Here is a 21,256-nt window from a genome sequence, read left to right on the forward strand (position 1 = left end):
ATCCCAGAGATTTTTGAGAGTTAGGGTCTTTATTGCTGTAGTATCAGGAAATGGAGAGTGTTGTCCAAGTCCTTAAGCAAGACTTAATATCATTCTAAAATGTAGGAACTAGCTTGATGGCATGGGCTTGATTCTAGAATAACAGGGTTATAGCGGTTAGCATGATATGCTGGAGGGAGGAAGAAATAATACTAATGGTCTGTTCTGGGTGGAATACATGTGAAGAGATACTACTCATGTGGAATTTGAGTCTCTCTTGATCCACACCTACACAGCTCTTCACTAGAGACCAAAGTGCTTCTTGCTCAGACTGAGGGAGCCTTTACAGGTGACAAAAACACTCCAGCAACTGAAGCATTTTCAAGCATTTGTAGCTCTGGAATGTTGGATACCTCATCGACACAGTCCAGAGGCTTGGGGGTAGCCTATTTTAAATGAGCAGTGTACTGTTTTCCATTTTTAATTTGCACTTTCTGTTTTTAATATAAATTTCTTTATGCTTTTGGCTAGATGCCCTGCTTTATTTAGTCCTCCTGAAGTGTTGGTGATATCTATTCCTAAAAGATAAAAAAAAATCATCTCCTTCTAGTTTTGTTAATGATGAATAATTACCCGTTCAAAGCTCTAAATTTCATTTATGAATTTCCTTCTAGTTTCATAATGTAATATGAACTTAATAACTTTCAGTTTTCATCTGGGAGTTGTAAAGGGGCAATTGCTTGCTCTGAGCATCTTGTTTGCTCTCATATTGTCACAGCAGCACACCTTGAATCACACTGCTGCTGGTGTCAGAGGCTTAAAGCCAAATCCAGAAGGATTCAGGCAGATTCCAAGTCTCTACTAGGCTATGTTTTTTTAAAAATGCTTTGGGTCTTTCCTGGAATTAGTATTTCAAGAGAGGAACTGCCAAACTAACTTTGAATTTTCCTGACTGGTAGTGAGCGTTGCATAAAGGAAAGAGGGAAATCAAAGCAAGAAGAGTAGATAGGTCTCTGGCTGCACCTGCATTCTTCTTCTGCTCTTGCATAGTTCTTTGATGGAGCTTGATGGATGTGCCCAGGAGGTCCTGTCTGGCTCCCACCGTGGGGCACCAGTGTTCTTGCCAGAGAAAGGGCAGAGGACAACGTGCTGCGGAGTGCCTGTGCTAGTGCATTGAAAATGAGCAGGTGCTGCTTGAGGAGTCCTGCTTCCTTTTTACTTCCTGAGTCTTTTTGCAGGTTGCAAGTTTTCATTTCATGTTGGTATTTCATTTTCTCCGCCTGAGAATGTACAGTTTTAAGCCAGGGAGAACACACCAGCCACAGCAGAGGTTTCAACTGATTCCTTTGGGCAGAGCAGAGTGCCTGGCAAAGATGGGTATTGTATCCATAGATCATTTTGGCAGCTGCCAGGAGATTTATGATTGGTTTTAGTGCTGCTTAGGCCATCCAAATGCTAGAGTATTTCCAGCCAAAAACTCTTCTTACGTCTTTATTCGTTTTAGTAGTAAGGATTCACTTTTAGAAGCTGAAAACAATATCACTCCAGGTAAAGCAGCAGCTGTTGGGACTAAGGTGCTTGCTTAACTTTGATATGGAAAGACTAAATCATTACTGCAAGAGGTCGGATGCTAAATCAAAACAGTTGCTGTAAGCAGAGAACATTCAACAAATAAAGCTATTGAGTTGTGCTCTCATTACATTTAATAGTTGAAGCTGGGTAGCAGCAGGTCAGCAGTTAGATGAGGCCTCAAAGTATGTAGTGCAAAAAGTAGAACTGATGAGTTTAGTAGCTCAGGAGCTTCCCTGTGAATTGGTATTGAATTACTGGGCAGAAAGCACTCTGTGTTCTGGATGAGACAGGTCCAATTGTCCCGATCCCTTCTGGGGAATAATGAATACGTGGTACTTTGTAAGAGTTATCATGGTGGACTGAACCTCAAGGTCTGGCAAGCCTCCAGTTTGCATAATGGCAATCTTAGGACTCAGCTGGATAGAGCATCCCTCATGATTTATCCCAAATGAGTTGGAAATTGAGTATGGTTTAAGAGCTGTCAGAAGGGAGGTTGGTGAAATAAGTCCCACAGGTGAGATTTGGAAGAAAGCTTCCAAGGGCAGTGATGGCAAGTCACGCCCAAGCATTTCCAAGGGTGCAGTTTGATACTGTGCAGACTGTGAACAAACAAAACCAAAAGCAGACTTTGACAAGGAAATGTGAAGATCTCATCCAAAATGTCCTTGTGAATGGTATGCCAAGGCAGGAGGCAAGCAGTATGGCTAAGCTCTTTCAGCTGCCAGAATTTGGATTTAAGCAGCCAAGCTGAAAGACGTTTAACTTCATGGTAGTGATCCTGAACTTGCAAGTAACCTGGCACGTGGCAGCGGGGCGTACCAAACAGTGAAATGCATTGTTGACCTTCCAAGCAGAAGAGTAAGTGAGATGCATCAGACATGAGAACCAACCTCGTGCAAATAATTAAAACTTAAAGCAATAAAGATGATGGCTGCATCCATGGGTGTTTGAAAGGATAATCATTCCTTATGTAATCCTGCAAATGATTCATGTTTTGATTCCCCTCATTTGTTGTGTAATAGGCTAATTCATGTATATATTTGTTACAAAGGCACGTTCAATGGCAAATTATGTGAACTAATTAGCTTATTACAGAATAAATGAAAGGAGATGGAACTTAAATTAACTGTGAGGTTTGGCATGATATTAAGATCCCTTTATTGCACATGAATTTCAGCCACAACAATAAGAGCAGTAATTACAGGTATTGTTGTCACACTGCAAATGATGAATTACCCACCTAACCAAAGTCCAATTTAATTTGAATTACTGACAGTCTCAGTGGAGCAACCAAAACACTGCCACCTTCCAAACCATCAGTGTCAGTGCGGCCAGGCCTGAATGCAGAAACCCTGTTAAAACAAAAAGGGGTTGGATGGCTGGTAAGATACACAGTTTGGGTAGAAGAGATGATTTAGGCTACTTTGCAAACCACAGAACCATTGTTTGGATGATTTCATGTCTGACTTGCAGAAAAATAAGACCTATAATAGCATTTTACATCAGGAGACAATGTTTTTGGCAAAACTAGTGAGGCAAAGTTGAAGGAGCAATAACCATCAGCTAGGCAGAACTAAGACAAGATCAAGGGAACAAGCTGTTCTTCTTTGCCTCCTTCCAGGGTGTAGCTGCAAGGACTGAACTTTGGGAGCAAATGTACAGAAAAAATTACATTTCAGGAAATGTCCATCCAATACAAGAGAAGATTTGTCTGGCAGTTCAGAGAGGCTCTTGACACTGCTGGTGCTGGCTGAGTTACCTTTTCTATGGCCTCTTCTTCACAGGCAGTATTTCAGAAGTAGCTGCATTTTCTAAGGGGCTTCCTTAAAGAAAGACCCTCTTGAAATTAGTTCTTGGATGCAGCTCTCAGATTCATGATTCTGTTTCTGGCTTATGTTATTCTGAGTGCATATTGCTTCTGTGTGGTTTTGCTTAAGAAGACATCTCAGTTAACAAGTTAATCAAGTCATACAAGTAACATCTCTGGCCCATCATCAGAAGGCCCTAGTGAGGAAATTCTCAGAGGAGACTGTTTTGCATTCAGCAGCCCCCTTGCTGCTGTCAGGGAAGAAGAAAAAAAAAAAACCCTGGTTGTGTTCACGAGTGCTGAAGACAGCCCAGCAGGCACATGACATGATAAGAATGCCCAAGAAAGGAAAAGCTGAATCACCTTCTGAAGAAAGATGTCTGGAAATAGAGCAGAGTTAAAGAAACTGTCAGCAGCAGCAAGAGTTCAAGGTGTTATCTTGATAGCGTGCTTAGATGGAGAACTTCTCTTTGCACCTGGTCTCACCAAAGCTAGGAGTATGTTACAGCCACGAAGGGGTGGGTGACCAGCTCAGGAGAGAGAAGAAGTTTGGGGTGGGAAAGTGGGGGGGATTGATGCCACCCACTTTTTCCTTCATTTGTCCTTCTGCGCATACTTTACTCCTAACGCGATGGCAGGCTGCCTGAGCAGGTATGACAGCTGGCAGTGACAGCCGTATGCTGCAGGCCACCTGCCGAAATCGCCCTTTTGTTTAGATGTGAAGTTACCTCTTCTGCGCTCTAGCTTGTCAAAAAAGCCCCTGGGAGCTTGTGTAAGCTATCTCAATCCAATCAAAGATTTATTCATTTTGACCCTGTGCTATGTGCTGAGGAGGAGCTTGTTTTGTCTCCGTGTTGCTGACTCTGCTTCTGCCAGGATCTGCACCCCTGCTAGCTGTGCCTGTAGATGGGCCAGCTGAGAAGGTACCGAGCTTGGGGGTGGATTTCAGGTTTGGAAAGAGGAAGGTTCATTTGTCTCATTTCAGTATTGTTTGGTGTCCTGATCTGTTCCACAGCGGTTGCCTACTTCACATTGTTTCAGCCTCTGTTCATCGTGATTGAAATCCTTCCCTGAGGATTTCTCCCTTGCCTGGAAACCTTTCAGCTAACTCTGTAATGGAACCATATTTTTCCATTTGAATTAAAGGAAAAAATATATGCACTTCAATGCCCTTCTGCTATGGCCAAATGCAAGAATGAGCTTGGAGTCCCTCCTCGTTTCTACTGTCATTCAGTCAAGAAAAGATCTCATTTGAGGAGACAAGACCTGAAGCTCTAATATTGCTTTCCCTTAGACTAAGCACAAACCTTCACTCTGGAATCTATTGGCAGGGTCATTCCTCTTGGTTCCTACTCACACATCTTCTTAGCTGGGCTGTCACTCAGATATGAATAGGGACCTTTTGGGGCCTGTTTTTTCTTTGTTACTGGGACCTCAGGGTACCTCAACCAAGTTTCTTACAAAATGACAGCTCGGGAATGGTTACCCCAATGTCTCAAGAGAATTGCACCTGAGATACTACTAATATGCTTGCTTGCCTGTCTGCTGCAACCTCTGTTCTTCCACTTCCAGTAGTCTTTAACTCTTTTGGGGAACAGCCAAAAGGCACACTGAAGCAGAAGGAAGTGAAAGAGCCTGAGGCTTCCAACTGCAATTGTATTTATGCATGCAACATGTAGTTTTGTGGGCCATGTTTTTCAGAAGCAGCTGTCACACTGGGTGCCCATGTTTTCAGAATTCATTGAGTAGATAATTTTTTGGCCAAAAGGACTTTTTTTTTGCCGAATGGTTCATTCTTTAAACAGGAGATATGTGTCAACAATGCTTATCTGTGCTGAATTTGGCAAGAAGAGAGTTCTAAGCTTTTCAGCTTTTCATTTCCACTGCTTCAAATGATGCTTTGTCACTAGACTTGAATTTGTTTTGGATCACAAAAAATATTTCACTCTACATGATGGGGTTTAAGTTTTGTTGGTGTTGCTTTTTTAAATTTGGTTGGCCAAATAAACATTATTTTCTGCATTTGAAGAGCTTTCAAGCTGAATACCCAATCTAAAAATATCCAGCCCCTTTAAAGCATCTCGGAGTGTGCTTCCAAGAGGATTAGTTGCTTCTGGAAAAACCTCTTTCATTTAGAGGGCTAGAAGGAACTGTCCTATATAGCGCAAGTCAGAGAGGCCATCCTGATTCCAGGTCTGGGCCTGCTAACCTATGGGAGGTACTGGAGTCAGCCAGTGTGACACAGAAACCCGCTGCAACCTCTCTAGCTTTGGAAGGGTTTCATCCTACCTCAATCATAGATTCTTTTATTCAGAGCAGAAAGAGGGGTGTCTGCAGCAAGCCATGGCCTAATCTGGAGTCCAGTTAAGTGATGAAAAAGCCACTGGTCTTGAAGTGTGTCAACAATTTTTACAGGGAAATCTTACTTTGGTTTGATTGCCCCAAACGTGCTCCATGCTCAGTGGCTGCTATTGCACCTTGCAGTGTGAGTTGAACATATCCTAGGGGAGACTTGTATGCTAAGCCAAAGGTTCCCTGATGTCCCCACACAACTGTCTCCAGACTGTGTGGAGTTGGCAGATCCATCCAGGAGGACAAGAGACCCCCCCACACACTCTGATTAGTGTGAATGGGTAAAGCTTAGACACTTGGACACCTGAAATGTGTTTTGTGTCATAGTCCTGCACAGAAGGGTAGTTGTGCTTGAAGCTGTGCATCCCTTTGTCCCTAACAGTCTCTAATATAATTTGAAACAAGGTGTAACAATAGGAATAACAAAAATCCTTGCTTTTTGCATTTGGGCCAGTACCCCAAACTACTGCTGTGTTCCAGACAGTAGTGTCTGGATAAGCGCTGTCATTCATATAATTGCTATATGGTACACTCATCTGTAAGCAAGGATCTCAGTCTGGCTTCGGTTCCCTTCTCTTTGCAGACTCTTAATCTTTCAGCTTTGCTCTGCTATAAAACTCTAATTTATGGTGCTCTCTATGATAATGGACTCATTATTGCTGAAGCTAAACAGTTAAATACATTCCCTGTGCATAAGATACTTTACACAAACAATGAAGACAGGATAATTATCACAGTAAATCAAACCTCATGAATATGGACTGAGATGTGATTTTTTTATAAGCAGCAGTCGTCTGAAATCTGTGATGTTTGTGCTATCGGATGAGGATCTTGCATTATTTAGCGTGAAACAGAGAGACAGCAACTAACCTTCCTTTTGTGGCAAAAGTTGTTGAGTTTTTATGCCATTTTTAAGCCCGTAGATTCACTTTTATGAGGTTTTGGGCCACCGATAACAGTATCAGTGATGTGTCCAACTTTATTGCACGCTGGCTGTGCTCTGCTTTTCAAGATCCACTGTGACCTGGTAATGCTGACCAGAGATCACATCTATGTGGAACAAATTTGAGAGGTCACAAAACCAAGACATGCAAGGTGGCATGGTTTCCTTTTTTCTGTTTTGCAGGGCCACTTTTCAGAGCAGATGCATGCTTTGCAAGACTCTCAATTTATAAAGAATAAGTTATCGCTAAAGTTGCTTTGCAAAGTAAGTAGGCCCTTGAAGTGAAAGGAAAAGCATCTGTTCAAAGGACATTACTCAATATAATAAAACCTGTTTTTCTGACCACAGAGGTTACTTAACATGTGTCATGAGGAAATAATTAAAATTGTGAAGTTGACTTCAGAAATAGTGATTTGATTAGCTGCCAAGCACTCTGCATGCAGAAAAGGAATACTCCATTATTCACTGGTCAGTGCTTGGTAGCCAAATCAATATGCCCGAGAGGGTAGAATACATAGATAAGAGGCTTTCAGAAATGAATACTGAAGATCTTGTAAAACTTACTGGGATCATCATAGTAATTAATAAATCGTGAGAGCTATCTCATTGGATGTTGTCTTGATGAGCTTTATAAAAATAAAAAAACCTTGCAGCAGGGCCAGGGAAATGAGACAAAAAGTAAATAAAACCAAATAATCATGGCAGTCTTCAGAGTTGCTGTTTGATTCAGCATAATTGATTTTGATGCAGATAATGCCCATCTTGTCCCCAGAGGACTCAATTTAGGCCAAAGAAAAAGAGGCTGAGCGCAGATTATAGATGTCAATTAAGATGAATGCTTCCAATGGTTTGGAAACACTTGGGTTTATATCTCTATAACATCTCCAGCTTTGGCCAGGCACCGAGTTGAACAAGCACCTGCAATTCTGAAATCAACCACCAAGGAAATTTCTGTTTGCCAGAGCTATGCTTTGTAGGGGTTTTGATCAAAGTGTGAGATGCTGGTTTTGGTTCCCATGCCTAGGGAGGCTGTCTTTACAAATGAAGTTTGTTCAAGTAGTCACAGAAGTGAAATCTTGCCATGAGAAAAATCAAGCCTCAGGGCTAGGCTGGAGTTTTGTATGCTGTGCATTCAGGTCTCATAATCTTTTCAGCTGCGCTTCACACAGTAATTTTCCAAACTTTCTTCAATTGATTAGTGGCACCTCAAGGTTGATTTCTATCTGCAGCGGTCCATCTGGCACTAGCCATTAGTGCTTTCTAATACACAGAAAGTAGTTCAGTGTTTGACTTTAATTAGTAAATTAGTTTGTGTTGGAGTTGGGGTGTTGGGTTTTTTCTCCTAAATGATTCTTTCTTCCTTTGTCTTAACTGACACTAAAGCAAAAAATAACCTGCTCTTGAATGGATTATAGCCAAGAACTTGCAAAAATTTTGGCAGAGCTTAAAGACAAGGATTTTTATGATGAAAACTTCTTGACATAATAAAAGAAATTGTTCTGCAGAGACCTTTGAAGTGACCCCAGAAAAACAACATAAACCTCCTGTCTCCCTGGGAACAATGAGGAGGTCTGAGTTAATGGCCAGCATCTTTAATCTACATCTCCTCTGTGATTTTCACTCTGGAGTTTTAAATTGATTCTGATTAGCTTGAGTAGAAGACCTGATTCTGTCCCCAATTATGCTCATCTGATTTAATGTAGCAGCTTTGTTACAACTGAGGGAATTATTGTGGCGTGAGCGAACCAAGATGATCAGAATCACAGAACAGAAGACATTAAAAAAAAGAAATCTGATTGTCCATTCTCATCCTGCTCATATTAGTATGGTGATCAGGGAGCACCTGACTGGGGACTGCATGAATGGTGTCCAAGCCAAAGATCAATTCGGTCAAAATCTGTTTTTATGTTCACCTGAGTGAGCTTTCCGCTAAATCCTTGCAGTGATGGGAGAGAGGATCAGACACAAGACTCAGGGCTTTAGTACTCAGCCTCATAGGAATTAGTGAGAAACAAATAATTTATCCCATCCCTGCCCATGTTGTGTGAGAGATAAAGGACTGAATGAGCAGGCAAGGAGAATCAGACTCAGCATCGTACAGGGTCTCCCATGGGTTCGAGGACAGGTCTGTTCTCTGCCCAGAGTCTCAGTCCTTCAAGGGCAAAAATCATTTCCCCATGCTAAGGGGGCAGCGCTGTCTTTCCCCCGGGTCTGCAGCATGTGATTACAGTTGGCAGCACCCTCCAGGACAACCTTGCCAATCATCTTAATTGAATCTTTCAGCTATTTCCTTGCAGCTGCCAATTTTAGTGTGCCACGTATCTTGCACATCTTTTTCATCAGAGCAGAATTAGGAAATGTGTTTCTTGCCATCTTATCTCTGTTGATAAATAATTGTGTGTTGCATTTATTGGAAGCTTTGAACTGGTACATTTGGAGACACTGTTTAATATGTCTGTCTGTGAACAATCGTGGCTTGAACAGAATTTAATTATTGAGAACGAATTGCTGAGATTGGAGAGCACAAGAAGGGTGCTCCAGGTCCTTGGAAGACATCTATAAAGGGCTTGGAGGGCCAAGTGCTGGAGCTGCAGTCCACTGGATTAATCAGATTGGGAAGTGAAGAGAGGAGGAAGACATTTCTGCTTAGTGAAGTAGGTGATATTGCATTCAGGGTCCCCCAAGGGAGGAACAGCAGGAAAGGCAGCACTGAAAAAACATATCCATGTTCTTGGGACAATAGCAAGAGTTGTATTTCCCTCTGTGTTCATCTGGTCTGAGAATAAACGTGCAGAATCAAACTGTGCATTGCAGCAGTGAACCTCACACCCGTGCAGATGCCTTTGACTTGGTTCCAAAAATAGTTAAAGAGTTTAGTTCACGGTGTTATAGACCAGCTGTTGGCAAATTCAAATGGTCTGGTTCTCATTTACACCAAGGCCTTGCCTGGGATGTGCAGTGGGATCTTGGAGTAGGTAAAAATGTACTTGTAAAGTCATTCAGAGCACTTTAAAGGAGAGCATGAAGGAAGTCCACAGCATGGCAAGAATCAGGCTGTAAAAATCATAGACACTGTTTCAGTCCAGACAGGTGGCTATGCATGTGTGCTGTCCTGCATTTTTCCAGAGCTATTTGATTAAAAAAAAGACAGCAGATATCTGTGAGCACGCTCTCTTACAGGATTGCTAGTACTCTCTAATCCTCGGCAGCTCAGGAATCCTTCCCCTAGGTACTGCTACTTTTATACTGGGTGGTGAGTCCAAGAATGAATCCACAAAGATGTCAAACAGGAGAACAAAAGCTCAGCGGTCTGTTTATCCCTCCTGTGTCCCTTTGGTTTACAAGCAAGTAGTAAATAATGCAAATTCTAATTACATCTTAAATATTCTGAGAGCTGGATGAGCATTTTCAGCCCTCCAGAGGAGAACTGTGGTGTGTTGATTGATTCTTGCTGAAAATGCTGTCTAGCATGCAAGAAGAATACTTCTATAAACGTTGGTTGGCCCTCATTCTTGTCTCAGCAGCTGTTTCCCAGGTGGGGAGCTGGCAGTGCCTGCAGAAGCCCAACAGCAGCCCTCAGGTAACTCCTTTTGTAGAGAGGGCTCTGTGTTTAATTGTTTTAATACATTCGATTTGAGGATTGCCAGCCAAATGCAAAGAGGTGTATCCAATATGTTTGGAGTCTCTGGGCTCGTTTTTCATCCCCAAGTGTAAATGGATGGAGCACCTGCCGTGCCAGCTGTGGCAGCCTGATTCTGAAATGCCTGTCCAAATAGAGGGGAAGAAAGGGAGAGGACTTTGAACAGCGCAAAGGAGACTATTTCTTAGGCAGTTGGCAGTGATTTTGTTTAGCCTTGTGTCACCTCCCAATTTGATCCCTCCAGTTTCCCCATGAATCTACACAGGCATCGAGTGCAAGTGATGATCAGCTGCTGCACGCAGCCCACACAGGAAAGCAATGCGGCTGAAAAGAACTTTGCTCTCTATAAATGTTTCAACCGTGTTAAAGGAAAGGCAGAAAAGGGCAGTTTGAGTTTGATTGCTTGTCCGTTTCACACCGCTGAACAGACTGATTACTGCCTGTGTCGGCCCAGACAGCTTAACCCCTTCTCAGACTCCAGGGTGAATAACAGCACTTGCATCTGCACAAAAAAATGTGTCTGTTGCTGAAAACTTTCTACCACAGATTGATCTCTGGGATTCCTATTGACCAAAAAGCATTCTTTTTGGTTTTGTTAAAGCCGTGCCACTGGAAGCATAGCATTGCTGTCTGATATCTGCACATCACTAACCAACAGTGAGGATGTGATATGAAAGAACATCTAATGCATATAATGAGGAACAGAAGTGGGTGCAGTTGGTGTAAATGCAGCCAGCATGTCATCAGACCTGATTGCTCAAAGTCTTTAGCAATGCTGACAGAGTAAAACAGATGCAGAGACAATTTTTACCTGCTCTTTGGCAGATCATGTTTATTGGTTTTAGCGCAGAGCTGTATGCACTGGTGGCTTCTCACCGAGCTGCACGATGGGTGGTAACTTGGGTGTGCTTCACTGTGGGAAGTGGGTTTGAAAACTTGCTGGTAAGACATCACCACATTTGACTTTAGGGTGAGAGGAATCAAGAGTAAGTAGTGTTTCTCTTCCAGCACCCATGAGCTGATGCAAGGTGCTCTGACAGTCTCAGGGAAACTGTGAGTGCAGATGCTTGTGTGTATGGCAATGCTCTCCTCCTCACAGATGTGGTTGTATACCAAAGATCCATATCTAGGAGCTTCTTCCAGCTCCTTGAGTAAAAAAACAGGAGAAAAGAGACAAGGATTCTTGTCTGACTTTCCTGCAAGTGTTTTGCCCTGATGCTTCAGGTGTGACAAGAACATTGTTTTATTTTAAAGTGCTTTATGGATCATCTTTTCTGTACGCGCCACGCAGAAAGTCCTCTACACCAATGAGGCTTGATCCTTTTCTTGTTCATAGCAAGCTGATTCACAGTTCCATCGCTGCAAACATGGTTTAAATCAGGAATGATGCCACTGAAATTGGAGGCAGGCAGCAATGCTAGGTTTATGCTAGGACCACCAAGGCTCGCATAGTGAATGGGATACGTCGGTGCAAGTAAATTCAGACAGGAGCTTTGATTTGGTTGGAAATTGTGCTGGCATTTCAGCTCTAGGACTAGTAGCAAGATAGCACTAGAAGTTTGGTATGTTTTATCTAAATAAAAAGTGTAAATTACATGGCAGAATTTGCTTTGCTCTGCACACAGCCTGTGTGGTGTTAATTAAATCCTCAGCTTCTTTTTTAGTGGAAGGAAGACTGAGAAAACGAATATGAAATCAATTGTACATTTAATTAAAGTAACTCTCTTCCATTCAGATGCTTTTCCACTATATTGATGATGCAGTTGTAATGGTGAGCCACTAGGAATCACAAAGAATTTGGTTTTACAGAAACAAAATTGACTTAACTTAGGAATTTTATGGGTAGCATTACAAAACCAGGAGCCTAAGGTGAAAGTCCAGATCTCTGCACAGAGAAGCTTTTGCTTTGTTTATACTCCTTCCTTGGAATTCCTTTGCACTGGCTCAGAACCAGTGTTTCAGATGTTTTATTGTAATGTTTTATCATTTTCATCATGCCAGATTCCTCTAGAAATCTCAGGCCAGTCCTTTGGTCACACATTGCTGCTATCCTAAGCCAACTGGGAAAAGAAGTGCAGCAGGTCTGGATGGATCCTGAGAGATGCTGTGGAGTGATGAGTACCAGGCACTATCAGAAGATTGATGTTTACTAACTTTTTGATTGACTCTCGTTTTTACACTGTCTTTCTCTGTCTTCCTGTAGGTTATAACCCTGGAAGGATGGGTTGACATCATGTATTATGTGATGGATGCACATTCTTTTTACAATTTTATATATTTTATATTGCTTATAATAGTAAGTATGAACTGTGAGATGCTCCCGTTCCTTGTTCTTGTCAGGTAAAGTTGTACCCGGGGCTTTTCAGAGAGGAGAGCCAGCTAGTGTTCAGAGCGGGAGACTTTCCTCCCGCCATAAAGCATAACCATGCAGGTTGTGATTAGTGCTGTGGGGACAGATTATTGGCTGCAACAGTCCTTTTTAGTGTCACATGTGATGCACAGTCACAGCTTGTCAAGCCATATGGTCTTCCCTCCCTCTTACTCTCCCAGTCTTGGTCTTGTCACCTTGATGTGTCCTAACTGTTGTGCCTTGGCCAAGCAACTGCTAATCAGAACAAAAAGCGGAGAGGCTGTAGCTTTTCTTCCTTCAGCCTCCTCAGTGTGCCAGAGGACACCTCATTTCAATGAAGGGCCCTCAAACTATTGAACTTCACCTGAGCCCTTTAACAGTAATAATAGCAGTGCACCTTTCTGAGGTCTTAGGGTGCTGTCATTCCTAAAAACAAAATATTACTCACTGGAGGTTGCTTTCAGAAGCTGCTGTTCCATGTTAGCGAGGTTCTTTTTTTACAGTGGGCGCAACCTTTTCCAGAGGTCTGCATCTGTGGAAAAGTTAAGCATTTAAGTCAGGAGGAGAGCAAAGGGAAAAGTACCATGTAGATGTCAGGTAGGACATGGGACGGAGGCACTTTGAAGTGCTTTTGTAGCTAGATAATCTTTATATATAACCCCATCCTCGTCAACGTGGTTTTGAAGGCTTTGGGAAGTCAAACCACCACAGCTCTCACCACAAGTGGGAAAGGCATGGATCAGAGCAGTGTGAGAGTTTCCCAGTAAGGGATAGCATTCTGAAGCCAGTCATTTTCAAGCCTTTAGCAATGGGCCATGCATAGTAGGGATTTACACTCCACTCTTCTGAGCCCTTCTCTACATATGGATCCTTGCAAAAAAGCCAGAAGGTGACTAGTCTCCAAGTCACTTGGAGCTGGGAATGGCACCCTTGCTGCTTCTCAAACAGCATCCAGGCTGATATTACAAACTGGAGAATAGCACTGCAAACCATCTCCCAACAGCTTCCCCTGAGGATTCACCAGACAATGGTCCAGATTAAATCCATACGTTTCCTACTGAGCACAGCACAGAGGTTTGGCCGTGTAGACAGTGGCATTTTCTTGACGTCAGTCCCTTTCACGCCGAAGGGCACTGATTCTCTGATGGGAATATCTGACATTTTGCTTTGGCTGATTTATGAACCTAAGTGGTGAAAAAACAGTTTGTGGACTTAACAGCTGAGGAAAGGATGTAGCCTTAGGTCACTTCACATTCTTGTCCTTGGGACTTCATTTTGAAAACCTGGTATCACCCAAGAACACATCAATTCAACCAGACAATAAATGAGGCCTTTGTAGGAGCACTGAATCTCCTGGAGATGCGTTTCTCTGTGTCAGAGAGATACAAGAGTACAAGGTCACAGATGCATGGACCCCAACTGTCCCCCTCAAAATGAGGGTGCACTATGCCAGGGTGTGAAGTGATAGAGGAAGAGAAGAGGCAATTTCAGTACAGCACAAATTGGACTTCAGACCATCTTTCCTTGCAGGTTGGCCAGGTGTTTCCTAGTGATCTGTTTTGTGGTGGTAACTGATTGTCTTGTGTTTCATACACCCTGCGTTAGTAGCAAATGTCATCACTGTTGAGGGGAGGAAAGTGGTGAAGGCTATTGTTAACAGTTTTCTTTGCCATTGCCAAAATAATTTAACATGGCCTAGGAGCAAGTTTAGCAGCTCAGGCACATGTTGACATAACATTTGGTGAGCAAACCCTGAGATTTGGCATGTTTGGAAATTCTAAGAACCACACTTCAGACAGCATGTGGTGGTGAAGAGCGTGTCTTGCTTTGTAAAGTCCCTGCTAATTCTTTTCCCTGTGTTTTCTCCAGGTTGGTTCCTTCTTCATGATTAACTTGTGCCTGGTTGTGATAGCAACACAGTTTTCTGAAACAAAGCAGCGGGAGAACCAGCTGATGCAGGAGCAGCGGGCCCGTTATCTCTCCAATGACAGCACAATTGCGAGCTTCTCGGAGCCAGGTAGCTGCTATGAGGAGCTGCTCAAGTACATCTGCCACATCTTCAGGAAGGTGAAACGGCGGACAATACGCCTGTACAATAACTGGCAGAGTAAGCGCCGGAAAAAAGTTAACCCAAACAGCACCACAAATGGGCAAAGCCACCGAGGCAAAAAGCGCATCACCTCTATACACCACCTCATCCACCATCATCATCACCACCACCACCACCACTATCACATCAGCAATGGGAGCCCTCGGGGGCCGTGCTCCAACCCTGAGATCTGTGACCTGGAACTCAAGGTCATGAAACCTGGAGGCCAATTGATGCTTCCTTCTCCATCACCCAACTTGCAGAGCCCTGCTGCTCCTCCAGATTCGGAGTCTGTGCACAGCATTTACCATGCAGACTGTCATGTCGAAGGACCACAAGTGAACTGTAAGTCTTCCAATGCCCCTGCAAGCATTAAGCTGACTGCCGGACTCTCCAACCATGGCAACATGAACTATCCTACCATCCTGCCTTCTCCAACTAGCAAAGCCAGTGCTGTTCCAGTTCCCAAAGGAAAGAAGAATGGTAATTCACCTGTGGCTGTGGTTAATAGCCCTGTAAATTTGGGCACGGATTCTTATGGGAAGCTGCAGCAACTGGTAGGAGAGCATGGTAAGAACAAAAAAGCTGATTTCTTAGGAAAACTAAGTAAAGGGCCAATTGCTCAAGAGTTAAGGTGTCAGTGATAGCCACATAGGGTGCTGAAGATGGAGGCTGTTTTGTGAATGCTATTTGAACTGAGCGCTGAAGCCAGGAGTAGGACAGTTGAGGGACTGAGAGCTCTGTTCCCTCTGCCCTTGTATTTGCAGTCATTGGGTAAAGCAAGATACAGGATTGTCCAGGCAATGAGTTCAGAACTCTGCTGGAGGCCTCTTTCCCATGGTTACAAAGCACATGGTTTTGAGCTCCTCTCATGTGCTTAGTGATATCCTGGAGGTTCTCCCTCTGTTCCCACCCAAGAACAGATCTATGCAGTCCCTGGAATTACGTCTCTCGTGAATGACGGACCTGCTGGCTGCAGCCCTGCAGCAGAGAAGCCGCAGCTCCTGGGAGATGGTACATTGAAAGGGAAGAGCAGGTGGAAGCTGATGGAGAAGGATAAGCTATAGGAAACATAAGAAGTTTAAAACAGAGGCACTGAAAGAACTCAAACCAAACACTTATAGAAACTCCTAGTTCTACTCTGACAGGCCCCTGAGCCTCTGAATTACTTTTTGGCAAGAAGGAGCAGAAGGTTTGGAGGAAGTCCCATGGCCACTGCAGGATCTTTCTCTGTGCTAGTCCTCAGAGGATGCGTGCGAGGGCAGGAGTGTAGCAGAGCTACAGGTCTCAGGCTTTCCCTCTCATCTTTCCCCATGTGCAGGATAATATAGGACTGTTACTGCAGATGTGGAGCTCCATTCAATCTGAATGAATGAGGAACATCCTGGGGACTCTTTTGTACCTTTAGTCCATCCCTGTCTGTACAGACTGCAGCCACACCAGCACTGCTAATTACTGTAGTTTTATCTCCCTTCACATATAAATCACGCACTGCTGGAGTAGTGATTACATGCAACACTTAAGTTTCTATTTTGCAAAATGCTTCCAGCCCTCATGGCTGGAGCTAAAGGCTGAAAAATAGAGTCTTAAGCACTCAAACAGTAAAAAGGCAAAAAGATCTAGCTTCTAGTTTTTTAATTTCTTTAAGCCAAACTTGTGATCTGTTTTTTTCAGTGCCTGTGTTTTACAAAACTGTTTATCTGCATGTGCATGGACACAAATACTTATCCTAGTGATGTATGTGCTGAAAAAATACCAAGCCTAGCTTGGGGGGGTCATAGTAAAGGTTGCTTGCCAAATAGGTTGGTTGGCTTGTGTTTGTTAATTTTTTTTTAAGTGACCATGCAAAAGGGTAAAGTGGATTGTTTATAGAAATTGCCTTCAGCGGACATTTCTGTACGCTTTGGAGCTTAGTAGGAGGGCAGAAGGGGGCAAGGTTAGTTGCAATGTTCTTCCGTTGTTAAGCAAGGGCTTTATATGAATCGCTGGTTCATCTTTAACTATGCAAGTTAATGAAGGTTATTATGAGAATGTGTATTTACCTTGAGATAAAAGCCCAGGCTCTGCAAAAGTCTGGAACTGGGAAAGCAAGGATGAGAGGAAAGAGCTGTTGCTTGGAAGGCAATGCTCAAGTCACAGGTTTAGTTCTTCGTGCTTGAAAGGGGATTTGCTGCTGGGGTCTTCTTCAGGACAGGAAAGCCCCAGATCCCAGTCCCAGCTGTGAAGTCCTAGGGCACTTCATTGACTTAGGAGATTTTCACGTAGCCTGTGGTGGTTCTTCGAAAGCCGGAGATTACATGGAGATGCTATTAATTATGCAATTATAGTATCCTCTTTTTACAGAGGCATTTCAGTCCAGAGGATGCCAAAATGCTTTAAACAAATCTCCTGAAATTGTTTTGTGTCTTTCAGAAGCGTGGTTATATGTAGGGGAAGGGGTGGATGCTGCAGCTTTTGGCTGGTGAGCAGCAGCTTATCTGGCACCCCAAGGAGCACGGGGGCTGGGAAGGGAAGCGAGTCGGCCGGGTCCATCTGGAGACCCTGTCACACAATGTGTCAGTGCCCAGCTCTTCCCCTCTGTGGCCCTGGCTCTTTCCAGGCCCTTCTGCCACACCAACAGGGCTGAATCAGATTCACTTCTGCATCGCAACCATCTTTCTACAGCAGGGATGATGGATGTGTCTTCCAGGCTTCAGGAGGATCTTTAGGTGCCAAACAAGCTAGCTCCTGAGGATGTAGTTCTGCCAGGCACAGCTCCCAACTCCTATTTCTCCATCCCAGTCTAAACTTATCAAAGGAGCCATGTGAAGTCCCTAGCCTGTGCTCAGCAGGGAAGGTGAGGTGGGCTCAGAAACTCACCCGACCCTTCTGGTCTCAGCCTCTTTGGGCAAACAAAGAGTTATTTCACTTAATTCTCTCTCCACTCTTACAATTCAACAAGCAGAGTCTGTTCACTGCAAGACTTGTGCAAGGAGAGCGCACAAGTGATAATTGAGAGATTTAAGGAGGCGTTAGCAGCCAGGGCACTCACAGCCCCAGCTGGAAACAAGGTTGGTGTCTGCTGGGAAAGATGCAATTGTGGGAGAGAGTATTCTCTTCCCTTCTTTTGTTGTGGAATTGAACAGCATAAAGTACAGCCTGTTCCTCCGTGTTCTCGTGCCCTGCAATGCTGTGAGGTTATTTTAGCAGGCAGCCAAGGAGACTCTGGTATTTTGAAGACATCTGCGGCGCCAGTATTTTTCATATAATTTTTAACACTTTGATAGCATTAAAAGACGTCTGGCAAGCCCACTACATCTGCTATCTGCACTACTGTGGCTGTGCTGCAGTCTTTCCTTGTCAGACCGTTCCCGATCAGAAACGCTGTGCTAACATGCAGTGCTGCACCGGTGCTGCTCACGGATTGAGTAAGGGGGCAAATATGTCTGATCTTCCTGGTGTCTTTGACATACTGACCAGGAGGAGGACAGCCCTCTCTTGCAAGGCTGTTCCGAAGGCCAGTGATATCCAAGTGACATTCAGGCAAGTAAAATATCTTTTGATTTGTCACAACCCAGTTTTCAAGCTAATGGGGTGCTTTATTTCATTTGGCGCTGCCTTCTCTTTAAAGACGTCCTCAAGTGTCAGCCAGGAGTGGCTGAAATCAGCAGCATTCCTGCTGGGTGAGCTCCAAGCTCCTGGGCCCTGAGCCAGGAGCATCCACTGCCTTTTGCTTGGTCTCCCCAAAACTGATCCAAGTGTCCCCATCCAAGCTCTAAACAGGGGCATGTTATGGGGGGGGAAACTGTCCCCTCACCTTATTTCCCTGAACCTCAAGGAAGGTTTTCATTGACGCTTGAATGGCATTTTGTAGGAAGGATCCCACACTCACAGTATTGCATTCCTGTTGGGTTTTTCCTGCCATTAATATCTGGTTCCTAAATATGAGGAAACTAGGAATTTAGTTCCTAAATAAGAGGAAATAAGATCTAGTTCCTGTTCCACCCAAATCATCCTCGTTACTCTTGTCCATAGCATCTCCATACCCTGGCTCTGTGAGGGCAGCCAGCATTTCTCCTCGCACCACAAAACATGTGGCAATGTGTTTGATTTTAAAACACCCTGAACTCTCAGTCCTGTGCCTCAAGGAGAGAATTCACCTGAGCTTTATTAAAGGCTGAAGGAGGGATGAAGGAGACTGAAGGGACTACGTGACTCTCCAAGCTGTGATCCGTGGTTTGTAGCCACCTTTGGTCCATTTCTCCCTCTCCCTCCTCATTATTAGCTAAATGGAAGCGCTATCTAAATTGGGTGTAACAGCTTGATAGTGCTCAGATCACTGCTAATGATGTTAGCCTGGTCAGATATAATCAAAAATAATTGAAAGTGAGGGGTGTGCCAGTCAGTCTTCCCCCAGGCGCAGAGCACAAAATGGTTGCCGCACTGTGTGGAGAGAGGTCCCTCGGCCCCGTGTCCATGGAGGGGGCTAGAGTGTGGGTGTTGGGGCTTGGGGAGAGGGGAGCAGAGGGAAAAAATGAGGCAAAGTGAGAGCCACCTGCTAAGACAGATGACTAGAAGGCTGTATTAGGGTATTGCATTTATTTGAGGAGGCAGCAGAAGCTGCCCAGCGGGGACACGAGGCTATCCGCCATGTTGAGGGTGTGAGGTGGCTCACGGTGCGTATCTCCCCTTGCAGGTCTGCGGCGGACACCCAGCCGGCTGTCAGGGCTGAGCGCAGCCTGCCCGCTGCCCAGCCCACCGGGTGGCACGCTGACCTGCGAGCTACAGGACTGTCCCTTCTGCGCCAGCCTCCTGGAGGACCCCGAGTTCGCCTTCAGCGAGTCCGACAGCTGCGAGTCCGACAGCAATGGCGTCTACGAGTTCACCCAGGACCTGCGGCATGGTGACCACAGAGACCAGCTCCAGCAGCAGCGGGGCAGGAGGAGGAGGAAGAAGAAAAAACCCAAGGAGAGGAACAAGGTCATCCGCCTGTGGAAGGCTTTTGGTAGCAAGCTGAAGAGGATCGTGGAGAGCAAGTACTTCAACCGGGGGATTATGATAGCCATTCTCATCAACACACTGAGCATGGGCATTGAGTACCACGAGCAGGTGAGTGCAGGACTGGCCTCAAGAGCCCTGAGGGTCTGTGGTTTCAGCTGCTCACGGCATGGCAGCTTGCATGGTGGCTTGGGGTGACTCTGTCGAAGCCATGCCAGAGCAGGAGCAAGTGGGTTTTCATGCAATTTGGGAACACTAAATGGGGCCGAGGGCCTGATCCTGCAGACATGTGATGAGCGGGAGCATCCTTCTGTGTGCAAAAAGCCTGGAAGGTGCCTGGCAGCACTGCTGAGGTGTGGAGAGTTTAAATGTGTCAGAGCCTGACTGCTTAAGTTGTTTGCTGTGAATTATTCGTATAAGCGTGAGTTGTTCTGATGGAAATACCCCTTTGGTCTGATGGTGGTGCAGAGTGGACCTTGTAGTGCAAATAACCCACGCAGAAGTTTCTTCTTTGATCCTGGGCCTTTAAATAAAGACTTAAACTGTCAGGCAATGCTAAAAGCGACAAGGAAAAAAAAGAGTTTCTCCCTGAAGGCTCCAAAACCTTTAATTTGATCTCATAGGGTGCAAGTAGGTCTTTCTTTTAAGTGTTTGGAGGGAGGAAAACAGAAATCATGCTGTTCTCAGTATTAGTCTGAACATGGTGATGGCAGAAAGCAGTGCTGGCAGCTGAGGACAGCTTGTCCTTGTTGTTGGCTGATGGGAGCTTGAGGGGCTGTGCGATGGGAGAGGGAGGTGAGTCATCTGAGTATCTCCAGTTGGCCATTCTGGGGAAAGCTGTGCTTTTCTGGGCTTTTCTTTCTTGGAAAAACTGGTTACTTTCAACTGTTTTCTCAAAACGTGCTCTGGAATTTCTCATGCTTCCTCTCTGTCAGGTGTGGAAAATGCTTCCCAGTGAGGCCAGGAGATCCTCATATAGATTTTCTATGAGGTGGATGGTCAAAGGTTCATCCAGTGCTCCCCCAAAATCTACACTGCAGAATCAGGTCCAAGTCAAGGTTATTTATAAAGCTATTCCTCCTCTTTGCCTCAGTCTGTGTGCTCAGGAGTGAGGAGAAAAGACAGACAGAGCAGTAAGGTATATCCAAAGGCAAGACAAGAGGCTCTGTATTTTCTTCTCCATCACTTCCCAGGATTCAGTCCTGCTCAGGACCATGGCAAACAATCCTCCAAAGTGCTGCTGCTTTGTTTTCTCTCCACTTATGTGCTTTAAGCCCTTATGTTCTATGCTATCTGAGGCACATTTTCTTTCGGAAAAGCAAGTACTCAGCTAAAGCACATGAGCCTCAGCCATGCAACAATAAATTAGTTCACACTTACAGCAGAAAGCGTCCAAACCCAGCAAAGAAATAGCTGTCGCTGTCAGCTTTCTGTCTGGTTAGTTGTTCCACAACAAATTTTAAAATTAGGAAATACACCTTGTCAGTCACCTTTGAATAGACCATTCATTCCTTGCAGCGGCCGTGTTTCTGCATGGATACTCTTTT

The 21,256-nt window shown here is 44.4% G+C and overlaps 1 protein-coding gene across 1 annotated transcript in view; it reads left to right on the forward strand.

The window, feature by feature from the left end:
* CACNA1H (calcium voltage-gated channel subunit alpha1 H) overlaps window positions 1–21,256 on the forward strand; it is a 123,986-nt gene that overhangs the window by 23,272 nt on the left and 79,458 nt on the right. The window contains exons 6-8 of the mRNA XM_054843261.1: window positions 12,497–12,589; window positions 14,513–15,302; window positions 19,408–19,820. Coding sequence (XP_054699236.1) covers window positions 12,497–12,589; window positions 14,513–15,302; window positions 19,408–19,820 — 1,296 coding nt within the window. The remainder of the gene's footprint in view (window positions 1–12,496; window positions 12,590–14,512; window positions 15,303–19,407; window positions 19,821–21,256) is intronic.

Source organism: Grus americana, chromosome 15 (genome assembly GCF_028858705.1).
Source record: "Grus americana isolate bGruAme1 chromosome 15, bGruAme1.mat, whole genome shotgun sequence".
In the NCBI taxonomy this organism is placed as follows: domain Eukaryota; kingdom Metazoa; phylum Chordata; class Aves; order Gruiformes; family Gruidae; genus Grus; species Grus americana.